General features: G+C 34.5%; 1 protein-coding gene across 4 annotated transcripts in view; it reads left to right on the top strand.

The window, feature by feature from the left end:
* The window catches only part of Mycbp2 (MYC binding protein 2), a 280,426-nt gene that overhangs the window by 124,047 nt on the left and 134,450 nt on the right, over positions 1 to 21,929 (top strand). For all 4 annotated transcript variants that reach the window (XM_026407494.2, XM_026407493.2, XM_077795218.1 and 1 more), the window contains exons 25-32: positions 666 to 791; positions 876 to 1,003; positions 14,370 to 14,461; positions 16,560 to 16,694; positions 18,113 to 18,196; positions 19,958 to 20,054; positions 20,813 to 21,005; positions 21,507 to 21,781. In XM_026407494.2, coding sequence (XP_026263279.2) covers positions 666 to 791; positions 876 to 1,003; positions 14,370 to 14,461; positions 16,560 to 16,694; positions 18,113 to 18,196; positions 19,958 to 20,054; positions 20,813 to 21,005; positions 21,507 to 21,781 — 1,130 coding nt within the window. The remainder of the gene's footprint in view (positions 1 to 665; positions 792 to 875; positions 1,004 to 14,369; positions 14,462 to 16,559; positions 16,695 to 18,112; positions 18,197 to 19,957; positions 20,055 to 20,812; positions 21,006 to 21,506; positions 21,782 to 21,929) is intronic.

The raw sequence follows: 21,929 nt of genomic DNA, 5'->3' as shown, positions 1-21,929 counted from the left end.
TAAATAACAGTCTACAAAAATGTTATAGTGTATAGTTCTGTCTCTTACATAACCCAGTTTTCCACAGAACATCAACTTGACATCTGTTTAATAACTTTGAGGTATAGTACTTTTGCAATATATGTGTGCTGTTGCTAAAAATGTATGTCAATCCACATACTTACATGTTTTGTTGCTTTTTAAAAATGATCCTTAAAAAGAACTCATTTATGTTGACCTAGCTTTTGCAGTTTTGAAATCATAATTCTTTGTTTCTTTTTTCTCAGATTTCATTGGGAACCATTGTAAACATTTAAAACTAGCATCAGTTAACATTATTTCAGGCTAATGTGTTTTCCTCAAATAGTACTTTAGGAATCAAAGTAATTCAGAGAGTTTCATAAAAGAAAGAACCTTGGTGAAGATTTTTTCAGAGCTTCAGTTTTGTACAAAATTTTGTCATCAAACATATGTTTAAATATGATAATTATTCACACAAAGGAGACTTTTTATTTGTTGTAAATATTCTATGAAGCAGTATTTAAGGCTTAGAATAAATTTATTGAAATTTAAACATTTAGAGTTTACTTATTTATTTTAATGTAGCCCCTATAGTATTTAATATCATCAATGTTATAGGAAATTTTAATTTCAAGAAGTTGAATTTTATTTGTTTGTTGTTTTAGGTTGTCTTGATACCTTGGCTACTATGCAGGACTTAAAAATGGGCATCGCAAATACAGAGGAGGAAACTCAGGCAGTCATGAAGGTTTATTCCAAAGAAGATTATAGTGTAGTAAACAGGTTTGAAAGTATGTATACTTAGATTTAGAAAATATTACCTTGTAAGTGAAATACATATGGATGTTCTAAAATACAAGATTTCTATCTTTTAGGTCATGGAGGTGGCTGGGGTTACTCTGCCCATTCAGTAGAAGCTATACGTTTTAGTGCTGACACTGATATTTTACTTGGTGGTCTTGGTCTGTTTGGAGGTAGAGGAGAATATACTGCTAAAATTAAGGTAAAGTTCATAGATACCAAGCCCTGTTTTGTTTGAAGATGTCGATTTGACTTAGTTTATTATTCGATGCTTCCTCTTATTTTTCTTTTTTACTTAGTTTGTTTTTGTTAGTGTCTCTTTTTATAAAAAGGTAGAGGAAACATTGCTAAAATCTAAAGCAATTATCCTAACTTGGTTTATTTGGTGTTTTTATTAATGCCTCTTTTTAGAAAGAGATAGAGGAACTTTGCTAACCTCAGTAACTCATTAAAGAATAAAAACTCAAAAATAAGGAAGGAAAGGAAAATGATTTTTTCATACTTTAAGACTCAAAAAGAGACTGGCAGTCAGTCTCAGCCCTTTGTACCAGTGTAGCAGACTTGTTTATGTGGCTGCCTAGAACTTCTTAGTGGTCTAGGAATAACAGCACCTTTTCTATGTGGCTGCCTTTTGTAGCTGTTTTAATAACAGGAGCCATAATTATTTTGATGTAACGAAAAAGTCTTTAGCATTTTTAGTGCCAAAAATGTGTAAAAGACATGATCATCCCAGGGGTAGGGATCAGGGATAAAATAAGAGATAGAACAGAATGGATGAATTCTATCTGTTAAGTGAACTAAAAATAATTTAGAATTATTAGTTTATCACACCTTTTCATCTCCAAAAGGGCGTACAATTCTCCTAAGTAAAATATGTCTATTCTTTGAATAATTCACCACTAGCTTGAACATTCTGCTTCTCAAATTATCTGATTTTGCTTTTAAAATAAAATAAAACCTTAATAGTTTGCACCTTGATTTTACTGTCAGACTTCACAAAAAAATATTAGTAGATCTCTTCTGTTCAGGAGGTGTTTTCTTAGTTTTCTCAATATTATCTAAAAATTATATAAATGTTCTTTGAGGATACTTTCCTTAGAGGCCATCCAGAACTGTTAAACTTTTAAAGATGTTTGCTTACTTCTGTTTACAATTATAATAAATATGCTAAAAATGCAGATAATATAAGAACAGACTAAGTAAATATTAAAAATACCCTATACTTGCAAGAATTATAGAAATAGAATAATGGTTAAGGGTACCTGTAACACATACATTGACACTAATAAAACCAGTAGTTTAGTGTTTGTATCATTTCAGTGCAGCTCTGTCACAATGGTTATTTTAGGATGGTTTAATTCATTATCAAGATAGAGAAGCAAACTGAGTGAGTTATATACTTCTGTTTGACACTATGTAATAAGATCATCAAAAGGATATAAATCTTTTTCCTTTTCCTGGCCATGGGAGATTTTGTTTGTTTGTTTTTCTAGTATTGAACACCATAGTGGACGTTATATCTTCAGTAGTGACCTTGTATACAAGTTGTTTTCGATTGGTCCTACTTTCTTTTTACAACTCAAATTCTGTCTCACTGCTCTCTTCTTTAGAAGTAATCTTGCCTTTGTAGTATTCAACAAGTGGACTGTGACCTTCTATTAGAATTTAGGCCCCGCACCTTTTAAATTTACTTCCCTTTATGTCACTAAGGTAGGCATTTTCTTTCTTTTCTTCTTTTTTTCTTTTCTTTTTTTTATTGGTTGTTCAAAACATTACAAAGCTCTTGACATATCATATTTCATACATTAGATTCAAGTGGGTTATGAACTCCCATTTTTACCCCAAATACAGATTGCAGAATCACTTCGGTTACACATACACATTTTTACATAATGCCCTATTAGTAACTGTTGTATTCTGCTACCTTTCCTATCCTTTACTATCCTCCCTCCCCTCCCCTCCAATCTTCTCTCTCTACCCCATCTACTGTAATTCATTTCTCTCCTTGTTTATTTTCCCATTCCCCTCACAACCTCTTATATGTAATTTTGTATAACAATGAGGGTCTCCCTCCATTTCCATGCAATTTCCCTTTTCTCTCCCTTTCCCTCCCACCTCATGTCTCTGTTTAATGTTAATCTTTTCTTCCTGCTCTTCCTCTCTGCTCTGTTCTTAGTTGCTCTGATTATATCAAAGAAGACATTTGGTCTTTGTTTTTTAGGGATTGGCTAGCTTCACTAAGCATAATCTGCTCTAGTGCCATCCATTTCCCTGCAAATTCCATGATTTTGTCAGTTTTTAGTGCTGCGTAATACTCCATGGTATATAAATGCCACATTTTTTTTTATCCATTCATCTATTGAAGGGCATCTGGGTTGGTTCCACAGTCTAACAATTGTGAATTGTGCTGCTATGAACATCGATGTGGCAATATCCCTGTAGTACGCTCTTTTAAGGTCTTCAAGGAATAGCCCAAGAAGGGCAATAGCTGGGTCAAATGGTGGTTCCATTCCCAGCTTTCCCAGGAATCTCCATACTGCTTTCCAAATTGGCCGCACCAGTTTGCAGTCCCACTAGCAATGTACAAGAGTACCCTTTTCCCCACATCCTCGCCAGCACTTGTTGTTTGACTTCATAATGGCTGCCAATCTTACTGGAGTGAGATGGTATTTTAGGGTGGTTTTGATTTGCATTTCTCTGACTGCTAGAGATGGTGAGCATTTTTTCATGTACTTGTTGATTGATTGTATGTCCTCCTCTGAGAAGTGTCTGTTCAGGTCCTTGGCCCATTTGTTGATTGGGTTATTTGTTATCTTATTGTCTAATTTTTTGAGTTCTTTGTATACTCTGGATATTAGGGCTGTGTCTGAAGTGTGAGGAGTAAAAATTTGTTCCCATGATGTAGGCTCCCTGTTTACCTCTCTTATTGTTTCTCTTGCTGAGAAAAAACTTTTCAGTTTAAGTAAGTCCCATTTGTTGATTCTTGTTATTAACTCTTGTGCTTTGGGTGTCCTACTAAGGAATTTGGAGCCCAACCCCACAATATGTAGATCGGAGCCAACTTTTTCTTCTATCAGACGCAGAGTCTCTGATTTGATATCAAGCTCCTTGATCCACTTTGAGTTAACTTTTGTGCATGGTGAGAGGAGGGGATTCAGTTTCATTTTGTTGCATATGGATTTCCATTTTTCCCAACACCATTTGTTGAAGATGCTATCCTTCCTCCATTGCATGCTTTTAGCTCCTTTATCAAATATAAGATAGTTGTAGCTTTGTGGATTAGTCTCTGTGTCCTCTATTCTGTACCATTGGTCCACCCGCCTGTTTTGGTACCAGTACCATGCTGTTTTTGTTACTATTGCTCTGTAATATAGTTTGAAATCTGGTATCGCTATACCGCCTGATTCACACTTACTGCTTAAAATTGCTTTTGCTATTCTGGGTCTTTTATTTTTCCATATGAATTTCATGATTGCTTTATCTATTTCTACAAGAAATGCCATTGGGATTTTGATTGGCATTGCATTAAACCTATAGAGAGCTTTTGGTAATATCGCCATTTTGATGATGTTAGTTCTGCCTATCCATGAACAGGGTATATTTTTCCATCTTCTAAGATCTTCTTCTACTTCTCTTTTTAAGTTTCTGTAGTTTTCATTGTATAAATCTTTCACCTCTTTTGTTAGGTTGATTTCCATGTATTTTATTTTTTTTGAGTGTTTTTCCTCATTTCCGTTTCAGAAGTTTTGTCGCTGATATACAGAAATGCCTTTGATTTATGCGTGTTGATTTTATATCCCCCCACTTTGCTGAATTCATTTATTAGTTCTAGTAGTTTTTTTGTAGACCCTTTTGGGTCTTCTAGGTATAGAACCTGTCATCTGCAAATAGTGATAATTTAAGTTCTTCTTTTCCTATTTTTATGCCTTTAATTTCTTTCGTCTGTCTAATTGCTCTGGCCAGTGTTTCGAGAACTATATTGAATAGAATTGGTGATAGAGGGCATCCCTGTCTTGTTCCAGATTTTAGAGGGAATACCTTCAATTTTTCTCCATTCAGAATGCTGCTAGCCTGAGGCTTAGCATAGATAGCTTTTACAATGTCGAGGAAAGTTCCTGTTATCCCTAGTTTTTCTAATGTTTTGAACATAAAGGGATGCTGTACTTTGTCGAATGCTTTTTCTGCGTCTATGGAGATGATCATATATTCTTATCTTTAAGTCTATTGATGTGGTGTATAACATTTATTGATTTCTGTATATTGAACCATCCTTGCATCCCAGGGATGAATCCTACTTGATCATGGTGCACAATTTTTTTGATGTGCCTTTGTATCTGATTTGCCAGAATTTTATTGAGGATTTTTGCATCTAGGTTCATCAGAGATATTGGTCTGTAGTTTTCTTTTTTTTTTATTTTAAAAATATTTTTATTAGTGCATTGTAGTTATACATAATAGTGGGGTTCATTTTGACATATTCATAAATATATATAATATTATTTATTCCATTTTAGTCCCTAGTACTTCCCTCTGCCTTCTCCTCCCTGCCTCTGAGCCCCTTTCTCTTCTCTATTGGTCTTTCTTTTTTTTATTGGTTGTTTACAACATTACAAAGCTCTTGACATATTTTTCTTTCTTTGAGGTGTCTTTGTCTGGTTTCGGAATCAGGGTGATGTTGGCCTCATAGAATGAAATTGGCAGAGCTCCCTCTTTTTCTATTTCCTGAAATAACTTGAAAAGTATTGGTATTAATTCTTCTTTGAAGGTTTTGTAAAACTCTGCTGTATACCCATTTGGTCCTGGGCTTTTCTTGGTTGGTAGTCTTTTGATTGCTTCTTCTATTTCATCCATTGATATTGGTCTGTTTAAATTGTGTGATCCTCCTGACTCAAATCATATGACTTAAGGAATTTATCGATGTCTACACTATCTTCTATTTTATTGGAATATAGGTTTTCAAAATAATTTCTTATTGTCTTCTGTATTTCTGTAGCATCTGTTGTGATATTGCCTTTTTCATCCCGTATGTTAGTAATTTGAGTTCTCTCTCTCCTCTTCGTTAGCATGGCTAAGGGTCTGTCGATTTTATTTTTTCGAAGAACCAACTTTTAGTTTTGTTAATTTTTTCAATAGTTTCTTTTGTTTCAATTTCATTGATTTCCACTCTGATTTTAATTATTTCTTGCCTTCTGCTACATTTGCTGTTGTTTTGCTCTTCCTTTTCTAGGGCTTTGAGATGAAGTGTGAGCTCATTTATTTGTTGTTTTTTCCTTTTTTTGAGGAATGACGTCCAGGCGATGAATTTCCCTCTTAAAACTGATTTCATTGTGTCCCATAGATTCCTATATGTTGTGTCTGTATTTTCATTTATCTCTAATAATTTTTTGATTTCTTCCTTTATGTCTTCTGTAACCCATTCAGTAACATATTGTTCATTTTCCATGTGATGTAGGATTTTTCCTTCCTTCTTTTATCATTGATTTCCAGTTTCATTCCATTATGATCAGATAAAATGCATGGTATTATCTCCACCCCTTTATATTTACTGAGGGTTGCCCTATGGCATAATATATGGTCTATTTTTGAGAAGGATCCATGTGCTGCTGAGAAAAAAGTATATCCACTTGATGATGGTTGATATATTCTATATATGTCAGTTAAGTCTAGGTTATTGATTGTGATATTGAGTTCTATAGTTTCTTTATTCAACTTTTGTTTGGAGGATCTGTCCAATGGTGAGAAAGGTGTGTTGAAGTCACCCATAATTATCGTGTTGTGGTCTATTTGATTCTTGAACTTGAGGAGAATTTGTTTTATGAATGCCACAGCACCATTATTTGGTGCATAAATATTGATAATTGTTATGTCTTCTTGGTGAGTGATTCCTTTTTACAGTATATAATGTCCTTCCTTATCCCTTTTGATTGACTTAGTCTTGAAGTCCATTTTATTCGATATGAGGATGGCCACCCCTGCTTGCTTACGAGGACCGTGTGCGTGGTATATTTTTCCCAACCTTTCACATTCATCCTGTGTATATCTTTTCCAATCAGATGTGTCTCCTGGAGGCAACATATTGTTGGATTTGTTTTTTTAATCCATGTTACCAGCCTATGTCGCTTTATTGGAGAGTTTAAGCCATTAATGTTTAGATTTACTATTGATATATGGTTTGTACTGCCAGCCATGTTTGATTATTTATCTTTTTTTTTTAATTTAGTTTGTTTCTCCATGATTAGCTTTCCCACCCGCCCTCTGTCATTACCGAGGCACTTCCCACTGATGGTTTTGGTTGTTGTTTTTCATTTCTTCCTCGTGTAGTGTTTTGCTCAAGACACTTTGCAATGCTGGTTTTCTGGCTGCAAATTCTTTTAGCTTTTGTTTATCATGAAAGATTTTTATTTCGTTGTCGTACCTGAAGCTTAATTTTGCTGGATACAGAATTCTTGGTTGGCATCCATTGTCTTTCAGTGTTTTAAATATGTTGTTCCAGGATCTTCTCGCTTTCAGCATCTGTGATAAAAACTCTGTTGTTAACCTTATTGGTTTACCCCTGAATGTAATCTGCCTCCTTTCTCTTGTAGCTTTTAATATTTTCTCTTTGTTCTGTATATTGGATATCTTCATAACAATGTGTCTTGGCGTTGGTCTACTGTGATTTTGTGTGCTCAGTGACCTATGTGCATCTACAATGTATATATCGATTTCCTTTTTTATTTCTGGAAAGTTTTCTGTAATTATTTCATTCAGCAGGTTACTCATTCCCTTGGTTTGAATCTCTGTACCTTCCTCTATCCGATGACTCGTAAGTTTGGTTTTTTTATGTTATCCCATATCTCTTGGAGGTTTTTCTCGTGATTTTTTACCTGCCTTTCTGAGTTGGCTAGACTCTTTTCAAGATGATATATTCTGTCTTCATTATCTGACGTTCTGGCTTCTACTTGCTCCACTCTGTTAGTAATACTCTCAATTGAGTTTTTAATTTGGTTTATCGTTTCCTTCATTTCTAGAATTATTGTTTGATTTTTTTTATAATCTCTGTCTCCTAATAAAGATGCTTAACTTCTTCTTTTATCCGTTTATGTAATTCCTTTTCAATGTGTTCTTTCACTGTTTGGATTTGCTGTCTCGTATTCTCTTTAAGGTTCCATTCCATCTGTCTAAGGTATTCCTTGAGTTCTTTATAGACCATTTTTCTGATGATTCTAGGTCCTCCTGAATATTTAGGCTGTCCTTCGTTGTTTGTACTCCTTTTCTTCCTTGCTTTTTTATGCTGCTCATGTTACTTCTTGTTCTGTTTGACTGCTGAGTTACTTTTTCCTCTTATAAATTTATTTGATGCTTGGGAGGAAAGATATTGTAAGGGAAGGGAAGAAGTCACTAAGGAGAATGAGAGTAGGCAGGTCGAATTCAAGGAAGGGAGAATAAGAAAATTGAAAAGAAATGAAAAGACAAAAGAAAAAAATAGAAAATAAAGAAAGAAAAAAATTTTTTTTAAAAATAATAATGATAATAAAAAAAAGAAAATTAAAATTTTAAAAAATAATAATAAAATAAAAAAATTTTAAAAACATTTAAAAAAAGTTAAAGAACAACAACAAAAAAATGAAAATTAAAGGAAAAAAACCCAAATTAAAAAATAATAATAATAATAAATGCAGTCATAGAGTTCGCTTAACTTCTCTTCCAGTAGGTGGAGCTGTGCCCACTGGGCCAAGCTTCTCCTCTCAATAGGTGGGAACCAATCACTGTGCAGCAGCTCTTCCTCCCAGACTGGGCGGGTCTCCAATCCTGAGTGTCTAGGGCCTTCTCTTGTGTTTCCTCAAGCCAGGCCCCGCTCACCTGTGACGCTCATCACAATACTGGCTACACGCCAGGTCTGCTGCTCCTGGGAGCCCTGTTTTCATGAGCACCTGGGAACACTCTCCCTGTTTGCCTCCCTCAGACCCTAAGTTTGTAGAGCTTGGGGCTGAGTACCCCCAGCGAATTTGCTTGCCCTCCGGTAGCCACGCCCCCAGTAGCTGGTGCAAGAGACCTCAGTTGTCAGCACTGGTGGGAATGGTAGCCGGGAGTTCTGCGCCTCGAGTCCCGCGCCACTCCTGATTCCCTCAGTCTGGCTATCGCGCTCACGGGAGACCTGGGAGGGGCCCTTAAGTTTTCCCCCGATGTGTGGAGAGGGATGGCTAGGGGATTACACACCTTTCGCTGCTGGTTTCAATGAAGTTATCTCCTCTGCCCGTGATGTCAGTTCTCTGCCATGGTGGTATCCCATGCAAATGGTGACTGTTCATTCCCTTTGCCAGGTGACCAATGCAACGGGTGGGTCCTGACTGTCTCCCAAGCCCCGTTTCAATCCTGTGGCCACTGCCTATGAAGGCTGGGTTGGCTTTTACCTCTGTAAGTTCAGAAGGGCCGACCAATTATTTCAGCGGGATCGTTAGTGCTGAGTCACGAGAAGCAGGCGAACCGGAGCTTGAATGCAGCCGATCCGGGCTCGGTGTATGTTTTGAGAGGCCCAAACTGTTCGCCCCAGATCCACGTCAGCTCAGCATTGCCTAGTGATCCTGAGCAAACAGCCTTTATCCAGTTTAGGACTCCCTATGCCTGCGCAGCTGAAGAGGTCAGAGACTTGATCTCTCAGCACCTGCCGCCATGTTGGATCTCTGCATTTTCTTTCTAATCCTTCTTTATTTTGTTTTGTTTTCATCCCCTTACTGTTTCTTCTGTCCCTCTGTAGATTCATTCTCTTCTGTGTGATTCATAGATATCAAACTGACATCTTCAGTGTGATTCAGCCCAAAGCCTTTTGGCTTCATTCTATGTTTTCTCTTAAGCACTCTTCTAAACTCAAGGTTTCAGTAGCCATCAGCATTCCATGATGCCCATATTTATATCTCCAGCTTAGACTTCTTTTTTGACCTGTTTTCTTGTCAGATATCAGTCATCATAATAATCTTTTTTAAAAATAATTTTTTAGGGGCTGGGGATGTGGCTCAAGCGGTAGCGCGCTTGCCTGGCATGTGTGCGGCCCGGGTTCGATCCTCGGCACCGCATACCAACAAAGATGTTGTGTCCGCCGAGAACTAAAAATAATTTTTTAGTTGTAGATGAATACAGTGACTTTTATTTTATTTTGTTTTATTTGTATGTGGTGCCAGAGATGAAACCCAGTGCCTCACACATGCTAGGCAAACATTCTGCCATTGAGCCACAATCCCAGACCATATATAATCTTAACTGAATTCATGCTTTTCCCTCTGGCTCTTTGAGAAATACCTTTCTAATGAATAGTACCATCCATTAACCTGAAAATGCCATGATTTTATACTCTTTTATTGCTAACTAATATTCCATTGTGTATATATGCCACATTTTTTAATCCATTATCTACTGAGGTAAATGGATGGCACTGGAGAAAATAATGCCAAGTGAAATAAGCCAATCTCAAAAAAACAAATGCTGAATGTTTTCCTCTGATATAAGGTGACTGACCCATAATGGGGTAGGAAGGGGGAGCATGGGAGAAATAGAGGAACTCTAGATAGGGAAGAAGGGTGGGAAGGGAAGGGGGCAGGGGGTTAGTAATGATAGTAGAATATGATGGTCATCATTATCCAAAGTACATGTATGAAGGCACGAATTGGTGTGAATATACTAAGTATACACCAGAGATATGAAAAACTGTTTTCTGTATGTGTAACAAGAATTGTAGTGCATTCTATCATATATTTAAAAAATAAAATCAATTAAGTATTTATAAAAAAGAATAGTACCATTCACCATATGCCTGCTACATAAGCCAGAGACCTAGCTATCTTTCTTAATAGGTTCTCTGTCATCTCTTTCTTCCTCCTAAAAAAGTCTTCTCTACTACTCTCCCAGGCCAAAACTATTGTCTTAGATTAGCAATCTAGCTGATCTCTGTTTATATTCCTTATTTTCTATATTTTGTCTTCATTCTCTCTTCCTAGTCTTTCTCAAGCCCATTTCAGTCAGGTTTGTGCCCCAACTACTTTAGTGAAATTACTCTGGTCAAGGACAATGATAACTCTTATTGAGATGATGATGATGATATTATTGTTGATGTTGTACTGGGGATTGAACTACATCCCTGTTCTTTTTTATGATTTATTTTGAGACAGTCTTATTAAGTTCCTGAGGGTCTCACTAACTTGCTGAGGCTAATCTTGAACTTGTGATCTTTCTACTGCAGCCTCTCAAGTTTTGGGATTATAAGTGTGCATCACCACTCCCAGCTCACTGATGCCTCTTAAATTGTTAAAGCCAGCTATCAAGGCTCATTCCTCACCTTCCTCAACAAGTCAGCCAAATATTATCTGATTGAGCTCTTTGAAATACTTCATTCTCTTGCCTCCCAAAGCACCATACTTCATTTTTGTTCTGTCCTACTGCTTACTTTCCTTAGTCTCCTGCTGGCTGCTCTTCTTTTGGACATTTTTTAAATCATCCTGGACAGGCATGGTGGTACATTCTTATAGTCTCATTTACTCAGGAAGCTGAGGCAAGAAAATGGTTTGAGCCCACGAGCTCCAGGCTAGCCTGAACAATACAGCAAGACCCTGAGTCACAAAATAATGAATTGGGCTGGGATGTGGCTCAAGCGGTAGCGCGCTCGCCTGGCATGTGTGCGGTCGGGATTCAATTCTCAGCACTACATACAAATAAAGATGTTGTGTCTGCCGAAAACTAAAAAATAAATATTAAAAAAAAATTCTCTCTCTCTCTCTCTAGACTGGGGACTGAATTAGAACAAATTATATTCTGTGCTTTTTTAATTATGTCAAAATGAATCCTAATGTTAACTAAAAAGAACCAATGATATATAATAAAAAAAATATGAATGAATGAACAAATAAAAGCAAGAAGAATAGTCATTCCCATACTGATCCAACCTCACGGCTCTAAATGTTTTTTTTGGTAACTTCCATACTTAAAGACTTCTCTCTTAATCTCCAAAGTGATTGACAAACACAGATACACATACACACACACACACACACACACACACACACACCTGTCTACTATATGTCTCCACTTAATGCCTAATAAATATTTTGTAGGTAATATGCTCAAAACTATTTTTTTGATGATATTTCTTAACCTGCTATTCTCACTTTCTTCCCATGACTTAGAATGGCATTAACATGATTTTTCCAATTGCTCAGACCAAAAATCCTACAGTCATCCTCACTCAGTTTCTCTCTTCCTTTCACTCCCTACATTCACTTGAACAGTATATACGTTGGCCTCACTTTCAAAATGAATCCAGAATCTAACCACTTATTAAAAAACTGCCACTAAGTTGTTCCATGCCATAACCATTCTCACCAGAATTATTAAAGTACCTTTGCCATTTTATCCTGCTTCTGTACTTGCACCATTCAATGTATTTTCAGTCCAGCAGAGTGAGTCTCTTAAAATGCACACCAAAGTATGTCACTGCTCTGTTTAGAATAATGTAGTGTCTTCCTGTATTAGAGTAAAAGTCAAAGGCCATATAAGGATCAAAAAGATCTCATCAGAACTAACTGCCAGCTCCTGTCTGACCTTATGTTTTATTGGCTGCTTCACTGTAGTCTGCTGCTTATTCTTCAGGAAGGCCAAGCACAGTCAAGCATCAGGACCTTTGCTGTTGCTATTCCCTCTAACTATTAGCTCTTTTCAACATCAGCATAGTTTACCTCTTTATCACTTTTATATCTCAACTCTCTGTTCAGCCTATTAAAATATAATCCTTTTCCCTTCTACAAACGTACTCTTGGTAGTCTTCATTGCTTGTTTTTATTGTTTACCACTGTATGTTTAGTTCTTGGAACAATGCCTGGTGCATAGTTTATGTTCAAACATACTTGTTGAGGATAAGCAGAAGAGCCAGGTTAGAGGAAAGTCATTCAGAACCCCAGAACCCTTATAAGATGCTGCAAAGGTGAGAAACCACTGAAATTTTAGATTTAAGACAGTATTTGGATTAAATACTTGTTTTTTTTTTTTAAAGAGTACTAAAAATTCTAGCATAGAGCTATTTATATCATTAAATAAAAATAAAAATCTTCACCTTTGTGGAACATGGATTAGAGCCAGGAGAGAATAGAAATGAGAAGACTATTAGTCATTATGGAAGTAATCCAGCCAATAAAAGGAAATATGCTTAATTTGATAAGATTTTATGCCAGCAATAGAATAGATATAGTGATGGCAGAGAAATATGGAAAAAAGATTCTAGGATTTTTTATTTTGAGTGACTAGTTTGATGAAAGAGCTTTTAATCAGAACAAGTAAGGTTGTTATTAGTACTAGTAAGAGCAAGCTGGCTGGGTGATTCAGTGACTTTTCAGAATCAGATTCAGGCTACAGACAGATTTCCAGGTCATTAGCATAAAATTGAAAAGTTTAGACATCTAGGACTGTACCTGCCCAACAAATTTTAATGAATTTTAATGTTTTGCTGCTTTTCTTGCTGTGGATTCACCAGAGTGAAAAGATTTTTGTTTTTTACACTTAATAGTGCATTTTTTTTAAAAACAAACAACAACAAAAAACTCTTTCTTCCTAATTCTCCTTTATTTTTACTTAATCTCAGAACCTCTTCCCGTTTAATATCTCTTCTCTCTATTCTTACCCATATTCTGTAGTTTTTTTGTGTAACTTTTTTCATGTGCTATGCCTCTTTGGAGCCCAAGTGCCTCAGACATGCTGTACAAGTGTTCTACCACTGAGCTATGTTGTATCCCCAGCCTGCCATATTACTTTAAAAAAAAAATCAGTTGTAAACAGATACAATGCCTTTATTTTATTTATTTGTTTTATCTGGTGCTGAGGATTGAACCCAGTGCCTCACACATGCAAGGCAAACGCTCTACCAACTGAGCAACCCCAGCTCTATTACTTTTTGAACTGTTTTTTATGACTTGATTTGTCTTTTTTTAAAGGATCCTATCACCTGTTATTCTTCTCTCTCTACAGCTAATATTCTTATAGCCTTTTTGCTAGGTATTTTTTGAGGTTTTTAAAGTACTATTTTATTTAATTTTCTCACATTTAGTACGAGGTGGGTAATACTGTTTATTGTCCAACCTCTTTTTATGGATGAGGAAACTAGGTCCCAGGGTCTTATAGCTAGCCACTATTCATAAGAGTTTACCTCATTTAGAAACTCTGAGATAAAAATTCTTTGGTCCAGTTCTCTCACCTCCTTCAGATGTTTATATTCTTACTTTATTGATTATATCATGTACAAAATTTCTAGTATAGAGCTATTTAGAGCATTTGATATAATATAATATATATATATATATATATATATATATATATATATATATGGAAGACAGATTAATATAAGCCATAAAATATTGTATATGTTTTTTTTAATTTAATGTGTTTTATGTAGTTCAGTAAATAATTAAAAACTTTAATAGTAGGTATGAGATTTTTATATTCTGTGTAGTTAGTTCTGTGTATATTAGACACACACAGAATTATAAACACATTAGTCAGTAGATTTATATAATAAAATGATTGGGAAAAATGTATTTTTCTTTTGTCCTCAGCTGTTTGAGTTGGGTCCTGATGGAGGAGATCATGAAACTGATGGAGACCTTCTAGCAGAAACTGATGTGTTGGCTTATGACTGTGCTGCTAGGTAAATGACTTGTTCATTATTCAGTGTAATCCTTATCTGCTTAAAATTAGAAATTTATTACAAGTAAGTAAATATAACTTTTAAAAAGTTTTAACTAATCTGCTATGAATATGCTTTTGCAAATTAAATTATATGTAGTCATATCCCACTTAGTGATGAGGATCCTCTCGAGAAATGCATTGTCAGGCAATTTGTCCTTGTGTAAACATTAAGATGGATAGCCTGCTTTATATATTAGCCATATGGTACAGCCATGATCCTATATGCAATCTGTGTAGGCAGCAGATGACTGTATTAGGAAATGTAAGTATCTGTTTTAATGATACTTGATCAAAAATATTAATATTCTTTGCAACTTTATTTCACAAGATAAATTGGTTCAAAAAGTAGAGAAATGCATATATTTTGCATCCTTTTGTTTTCATGCATCCCTGAGAGAACACCTAGAATGCTTGTGTTTTAGTAACTGATAGTCATTTATTACATTACATATAGTGTCAAGTAGTCATACTAGGCCATAATTTATATGGCCTATGTACTCTGATGTCATACCAGTAGAATATGCTTGACAATAACATACTTTGTAAGATGACCAGCTTTACTGAAGGCTCTAGGCAGCTTGCCACAACAGTAGGTTTATTTATGAAGGTTCATAAATAGGAAACTTAGGTTTGATCTGTCCTCTGTGTAATCCTAAGAATTATCTCAACACTATGCTATGATAAGTTAGTGGTTTGAGTCAGGGTATGTTATGATGTGAAAAAATATATCCAGAGCTTTGTAATAATAATACTATACTATACTTCACAATAGTAACTGTGTTAAGAAAACCTTGTGGATTATTTATAGGCTTTTTGCAATAGAAAATGTATATTTTCTGAAATAAGGATGAAAGTAAGACATTGATTTTGCTTTTACCAGATATATACTTTTGACAACCTAAAGAGTGAATCTGAAGAAAACTAATCTGCTATGAATATGCTTTTACAAATTCACTAAAGAGTGAATCTTCATTTTAGGTATTAGTCAATATCAACAGATAATTTTCAGTAATTCTTAATGTTTTATACAAATGGTCATGAGGGGGAAATTCAGGAAAGCTAATCAGTTAACTAAATTTCACAAGCTTTAATTATGCCATTGTCATTTACCATTTGCTTTCAGTATATGATTATGAGCCAAAGTTGATAGCATGTACTTCATGTGTTAAGAAGTCATCTGGATTTTCTTCATTACCCTTTTAATGAAGCCCAGACTCTCAAGGGTAGCACTAACATACTTTTTCGACCTTTTGCCTATTACTCTTCTTCCATCTGTCATAATGCAATAATCAAATAGATACCCTGCCTTTTCCCAATCCTCTCTTATACTTTTTCTCACCTCTACAGATTTGTTCTTGGCATTCTCCACTTCCTTCAAGGCTTTTCATTCTTCTTAATTCTAGTTACAAATAGTTCTTTCTACTCTGTTACCTAGTACTTTGTAATTGACTGTCCTTTGGCAGATGTCCTTAAATAAATACAAGTCTTTTGTCTCCTCTACAATCAATATACTTTTGTCTGTAGTTGCTGTGTAACATGTTCCTTTCCATATACTTGATGAATTCAGTCCTCAAAACAGCTCATTGACCTAGACATTATTTTCACCTCAATTTTCAGATAAAGAAACTGAGGTACAAAGAGGATATAGTAGCTTGCCCAGAGTCTCCAGCTGCCAAGTCTCAAAGCCAGGCTTTGAATGCTGGACTTGACTCCAGAGCCATTTTCCTAGCTTGCTGACTCTCAGAACACTTGAGCTGAATGAATAAACTTTAAAATTTAAGTCCAGATTTTCATTTTCTGCAAAATGTTCATCTTATTTTAATAGGAAAGTTTTATAAGCATGTTGTAGAAACCAAGAAGAGGAGATCTAGCAACATAACACAAGTAACTGTTAACTTCTCTGTGGCCATGTCTAGACTTTTTACATGGAAGGTTTTTAATGCCAACAAGAATCTTAAAATGTTATTTTTATGGTTTGGTTATAGAGGATTTAAAAAATAAATATATGTGACAGGGAAGTACAAAGGCATTGTCTTTGACTCACTAATCTTTCTCAGAGAAAAATATGCAATGATGTTTGATGAACCAGTTCTCCTGCAAGCAGGATGGTGGTATGTAGCGTGGGCTCGAGTGTCAGGACCCAGCAGTGACTGTGGTTCTCATGGACAAGCATCTATTACAACAGATGATGGGTAAGTAGAATATTGAAGTCTTTCTTAAACAGTTCTCATTTTCATCTGTGAAATATTCTTTCAAAGACTCAGAGGACTTTCAGCAGGATAAAAAGCTTCATATGATTAGAACATAATTGCTAAAAATTAAGTTTATGTAACTTCATATGCCAGTAAGCAAATACTTCAAGTTAAAGTGTAGACAGGACAGGAAACTAATTATAAACTACTGTTCTTTGCTCTTATAAGACAGCATTTGTGTGTGTTTATGAGTATCAAATTGCTTGAAAGCTTTATTACAAATTAGGAATTAGCTAGAGGAGAATGACAATATTGAGGAGTTTTGAGGACTTTGGAACCATAAAAAAGAAACAGATACTTATAGTTAAATTTGACAGTGCATGTGTAAACACTTTATAAATTGCAAAGCTTCTGTGGTCTGAAATGATAGTTTTAATGAAATATAGGCAAAATTTTTCTTCTTAAAAATAACTTTCATTTATAGAGTGGTTTTTAGTTTATACAACATTTTCATATATGTTATCTTATTTGGTGCCCTTAGTAATTTTGTGAGCAGTGATTAGCCCATTTTGTACTTGGGGACTAGAGAAACAAAGAGGAAATGATTTACTTAGAGTTCTATGGTAATCATGTGGCAGAGCTAGATCTGGACCTGGAATCTGTTAACTCTAAATCCAGCATTCTTCATACTCTTACTACTACTCTTACCTCTACTCTTACTTCATACTCTAACTCTGATTCATGAGTTAGGGATAACTATCATTTGTAAAAGAAATTCCTTATTACACTTAGCGTAAACTATTTGAAATGGGTACAAACTATATATTGGTATATTTCAGTTTAGTTCAACTCAAAATCAGAGTAGACCAAAAAAAAAAAATCCAGGCTGGTTTAATAAGTGAATTCTATGTTGCTGAATATTCAAGGAGCCTACTGTAGAAAAATTAATTCTGTTGTATGTATGCAATTCAACTTACTCTAAGATTGTTTGCTAGAACTGAGAAGACTGGTCTGACCCTGGACTGTGTGGTTCCCATTTATAGTTTGGTCAAACTTGGAATATCTTGGAACTTTAAGGCTTAACCCTGTAATGCATATAATCAAATAGATTTTATATTGTTTGTAAGTGGAAATCTTTTGTTAAGTTTACTGCTTTCTGTCCAGAAAGATGAGCTAGAGGACTAGGGCTGAGCAGGAGGACATCTATAGAGTTCCTGATTATATTCATTTCCTTCATTTTGCTGATTCAGTCATTTATAGTTAAAAATCAGAACAGTACTTATGTCTTTCTTTTTTTCTGAAAGCAATGAATGATTTACACTATTGTAAGATTTGAAAACATGATTATTAATTTCTTAGTTCTTTTAATGAATCTTAGATCATGTTGTTTTAAGCATCATTAATTTTTCTCTTCTTAGTGTTGTTTTCCAGTTTAAGAGTTCAAAGAAATCAAATAATGGTACAGATGTCAATGCTGGTCAGATACCTCAATTATTATACAGGTATTTTGCATATTTATATTTAATTAATGTGGCTTATTCATTTGCTATACTGAAGTAGAGCCAGTATAAAATATGTGCATAATAAAGGAGAATTTATTGAAGCATTCTAGAAATTATAATATACTGATAAAAATGTAGCTGATTTAACAAAAACATTTAGTTAATAATTTGCATATTTTAAAACATTTTCTTTATCAGGCTTAATTTTAAACTTTGCCTAACGATTCACATTGATAGTGTTATGCCTATAATCATATTTTAACAACTGATTTTTAAAAATTTGTCTTTTTTCTTACAAATTTTATCCAAATTGATCTTAAAGAAATGTAATTGGGTGTGGGAGGAGTACTTTAGATATAGGCTTAATCAGTTTACCTTAGTGTTACGTTTCTTATTTATCTTATGGTGGAAGGAGTTGGAAAATTCCTTATTGTTGATGAATTTCCATGTCTAATTGAAGTATTAAATAACAGCATTTTTGTGTGACATTTTTGACATTAAGAATTTTAATTAGTCTATGGTTATTCAGACATTTGGAGGCATATGCTTATGTGTTTTTGTATTTCTACATTACCGCAGTACTAGAATAAAAAAATGAAATGGATATAACCCTCACTAAAAATGTTATCATTTTTCTTCAATTTAATTGATTTTTCTTAAATACACGACAGCGGAATGCATTACAATACTTATTACACATATAGAGCACAATTTTTCATAACTTTGTATATAAAGTATGTTCGTGCCAATTCATGTCTTTATATATGTACTTTTTTGCATTACAATTCTTATTATAGATATATATCACAATTTTTCATATCTCTGTTTGTATATAAAGCAGGTTGACACCCAATTCGTGTCTTCATACATGTACTTTGGATAATGATGTCCATCACATTTCACCATCCTTGCTAATCCCCTGCCTCCTCCCTTTCCCTCCCACCCCTCTTCCCTATCTAGAATTAATCTATTCTTCCCATGCTTTCCCTCCCTACCCCACTATGAGTCAGCCTCCTTATATCAGAGAAAACATTCGGTATTTGTTTTTTGGGGGGGATTGACTAACTTAGCATTATCTTCTCCGGCACCATCCATTTACCTATAAATGCCATGATTTTATTCTCTTTTATTGCTGAGTAAAATTCCATTGTGTATATATGCTACATTTTTTAATAGTAAAAAATCAGAAGCAATGTTTCTAGAACAGGAATTCTCTTCTTCCCATCTTTCTTCCAAATAATTGCTTAAAGAACATGAATGTTACAAACTTCATTTTTCCCAAGAAGGGTTCTGGTTGGTTGGTTTATTCGTTTGTTTATTTTTTGAAATCCTAGGTACTACAGAATTGTTTTTAATGCAATGTCTGTTATAGTCATTGTTTGTAATGCATAGCTTTATGAACATAACAAGTTGCATTGGACTACTCCTAACTAATATTGATTGAATAACTTTTTGATAATAACATTAAATAGTAGTGTTGCTGCAGAACTTAAGTTACATATGTTCTCTACAAGAGGAGAAAGCCTCTACTCCAGTCTTACCCAGGTAGAATTTAAAGAAAGTATTTGACATCCTAAAAACTTTGTTTAGTGTTGGAAAGTGTTTCCAAAAAGCTCCCTATTGGCGTTTTTACCTGCCCCCACCCCCCAGAATGAAATGTTTTATTTAATTATTTTACTATTGCAAAAATGTATTTTTTTAAAAAAAGAAAAATGTTGTCAGATTTTTCAGCATTACTTTATGTGCATATGTTACCTTCAGACTTCCAACCAGTGATGGCAGTGCTTCAAAAGGCAAACAACAAACCAGTGAACCTGTACACATTTTAAAGAGATCTTTTGCAAGAACTGTCTCAGTGGTAAGCCATTTTTTTAAAATTTCAACTTTTTCATTCAGCATTGTTTCATTTTGATATTTAGTATTTGTCTGCTATCTTCTAAGAATTTCTCAGTATAGCTTTCTGAAGTCAGATATGCTTCTGTATTAACATTTATATTCTAGGCCAAATATAGTATATACTTTAAGTGGAATAATGGAGGTGTTGCCTATGATGCCCAGTTGACATGGCCTTCCCATTTTTGAAATAAATGTTAGCTTTTCGATTAAGTCATGCATGAATGCATATATGAAGGAATTAGAAGATGAAGAGAAAGTTAAGCATGGTGCTGTCCCACAAAGCATTACTTTAATACTTGAGGAACTAAGTAGAAGATTTGCTTGTCCAAGTAGGAACTTGTTAAACTGCTTGATCATCCCCATTCTGCATTTAAAGTTGCACTATGCTCTCTGGGTTACCATGGCAGAATGAAAAGTCACTTGATGTAATTCAGAGATCATAATGTGTCCATTCAGGAAGTCTGAGTTAATTTTTTTTTTAAATGCATAAATACTGAAGAATGTTTCTAAATGCCTGCTTTATCTTCTTTGTCAAACTTCAAAGATACTCCTCTTAATGGTAATTTAGTAAGTGAACTATAAGAGTGTCTATGATTTGGGCTGACAAACTTAGTAAAAAAGTTCAAGATAAAGAGGTTTTGAAGTTACATGTCATTACTTCTATTTTGATTCAACCTCTGGTCTCATAATTTTTGTCTATATTTTCATATTCTGGATTAGGAATGTTTTGAGTCATTGCTGAGTATTCTTCACTGGAGTTGGACCACCTTAGTCTTAGGAGTTGAAGAACTTAGAGGATTAAAAGGATTCCAGTTCACAGCTACACTTCTAGATTTAGAGAGACTACGCTTTGTGGGTACCTGTTGTCTGAGGTTATTGCGTGTCTATACCTGCGAAATTTACCCAGTGTCAGGTATGTTGTAGTTATTAAATGACTTTAGGGAGAAAACATTTGAGACCTTGAGAGAAGATTTTTGTAAAGCTTACCAGGAGTTAAAGATCTCAACCTGCTTTTAAGCTGCTCCAAAAATGAGCTTACTGCGACTCTTGTGTATTTGCTTATAAAAATAAAATAGATTTTCTATCATTCTGATAACAAAAAGCCATCATGGGCTAAGATTAAATATTCTAATAAAAGTGTTATTTTACACATATTTGTCCAATAGTAATATTTTATCAACAAATGGTTTGAACTTAAATATTAAAACCAGTTAATTTTTTTCCATTTAGTTTTTTTAAAGGAATAATTTTAGACCACACTCAATATCTTAAATTGTTTAATTTCTAGGTTATTTGTGATTTTAGCCACATAGTTAATTATGGAATTATATTATTTTAATGCCTGTTTAGTATTTGTATTAATTAGTATTTAATTAGTAACATTAATTAGCAGTTTACTTTTTTCCCCTTACAGCTACAGGAAAAGCAGTTGTAGAAGAAACTAGCAAATTAGCAGAGTGTATTGGAAAAACCAGAACTTTGTTAAGAAAAATTTTATCGGAAGGAGTTGACCACTGCATGGTGAAGTTGGATAATGATCCTCAAGGATATCTCAGTCAACCCTTGAGTCTTTTAGAGGCTGTCCTCCAGGAGTGTCATAATACTTTTACTGCCTGTTTTCATTCTTTCTACCCAACTCCTGCATTACAGTGGGCTTGCCTTTGTGATCTCTTGAATTGTTTGGATCAGGTAATTTAAGTTTATAAAATCGAAGTTGAAAATATGATACATTATTTAGTATGCTTTCAGAAAGTAAATTGCAGTTGTCTCCATCTTTTTTAACTTTTTAAAAGGTAAAGTAGAAAGCAATTTGGTATCTATGATTTACATAATACAG

This window comes from Urocitellus parryii, chromosome 2, assembly GCF_045843805.1.
Source record: "Urocitellus parryii isolate mUroPar1 chromosome 2, mUroPar1.hap1, whole genome shotgun sequence".
NCBI lineage: Eukaryota > Metazoa > Chordata > Mammalia > Rodentia > Sciuridae > Urocitellus > Urocitellus parryii.
Note: the sequence above shows the minus strand (reverse complement) of the source record. Positions and strands in the feature narration are given on the sequence as shown.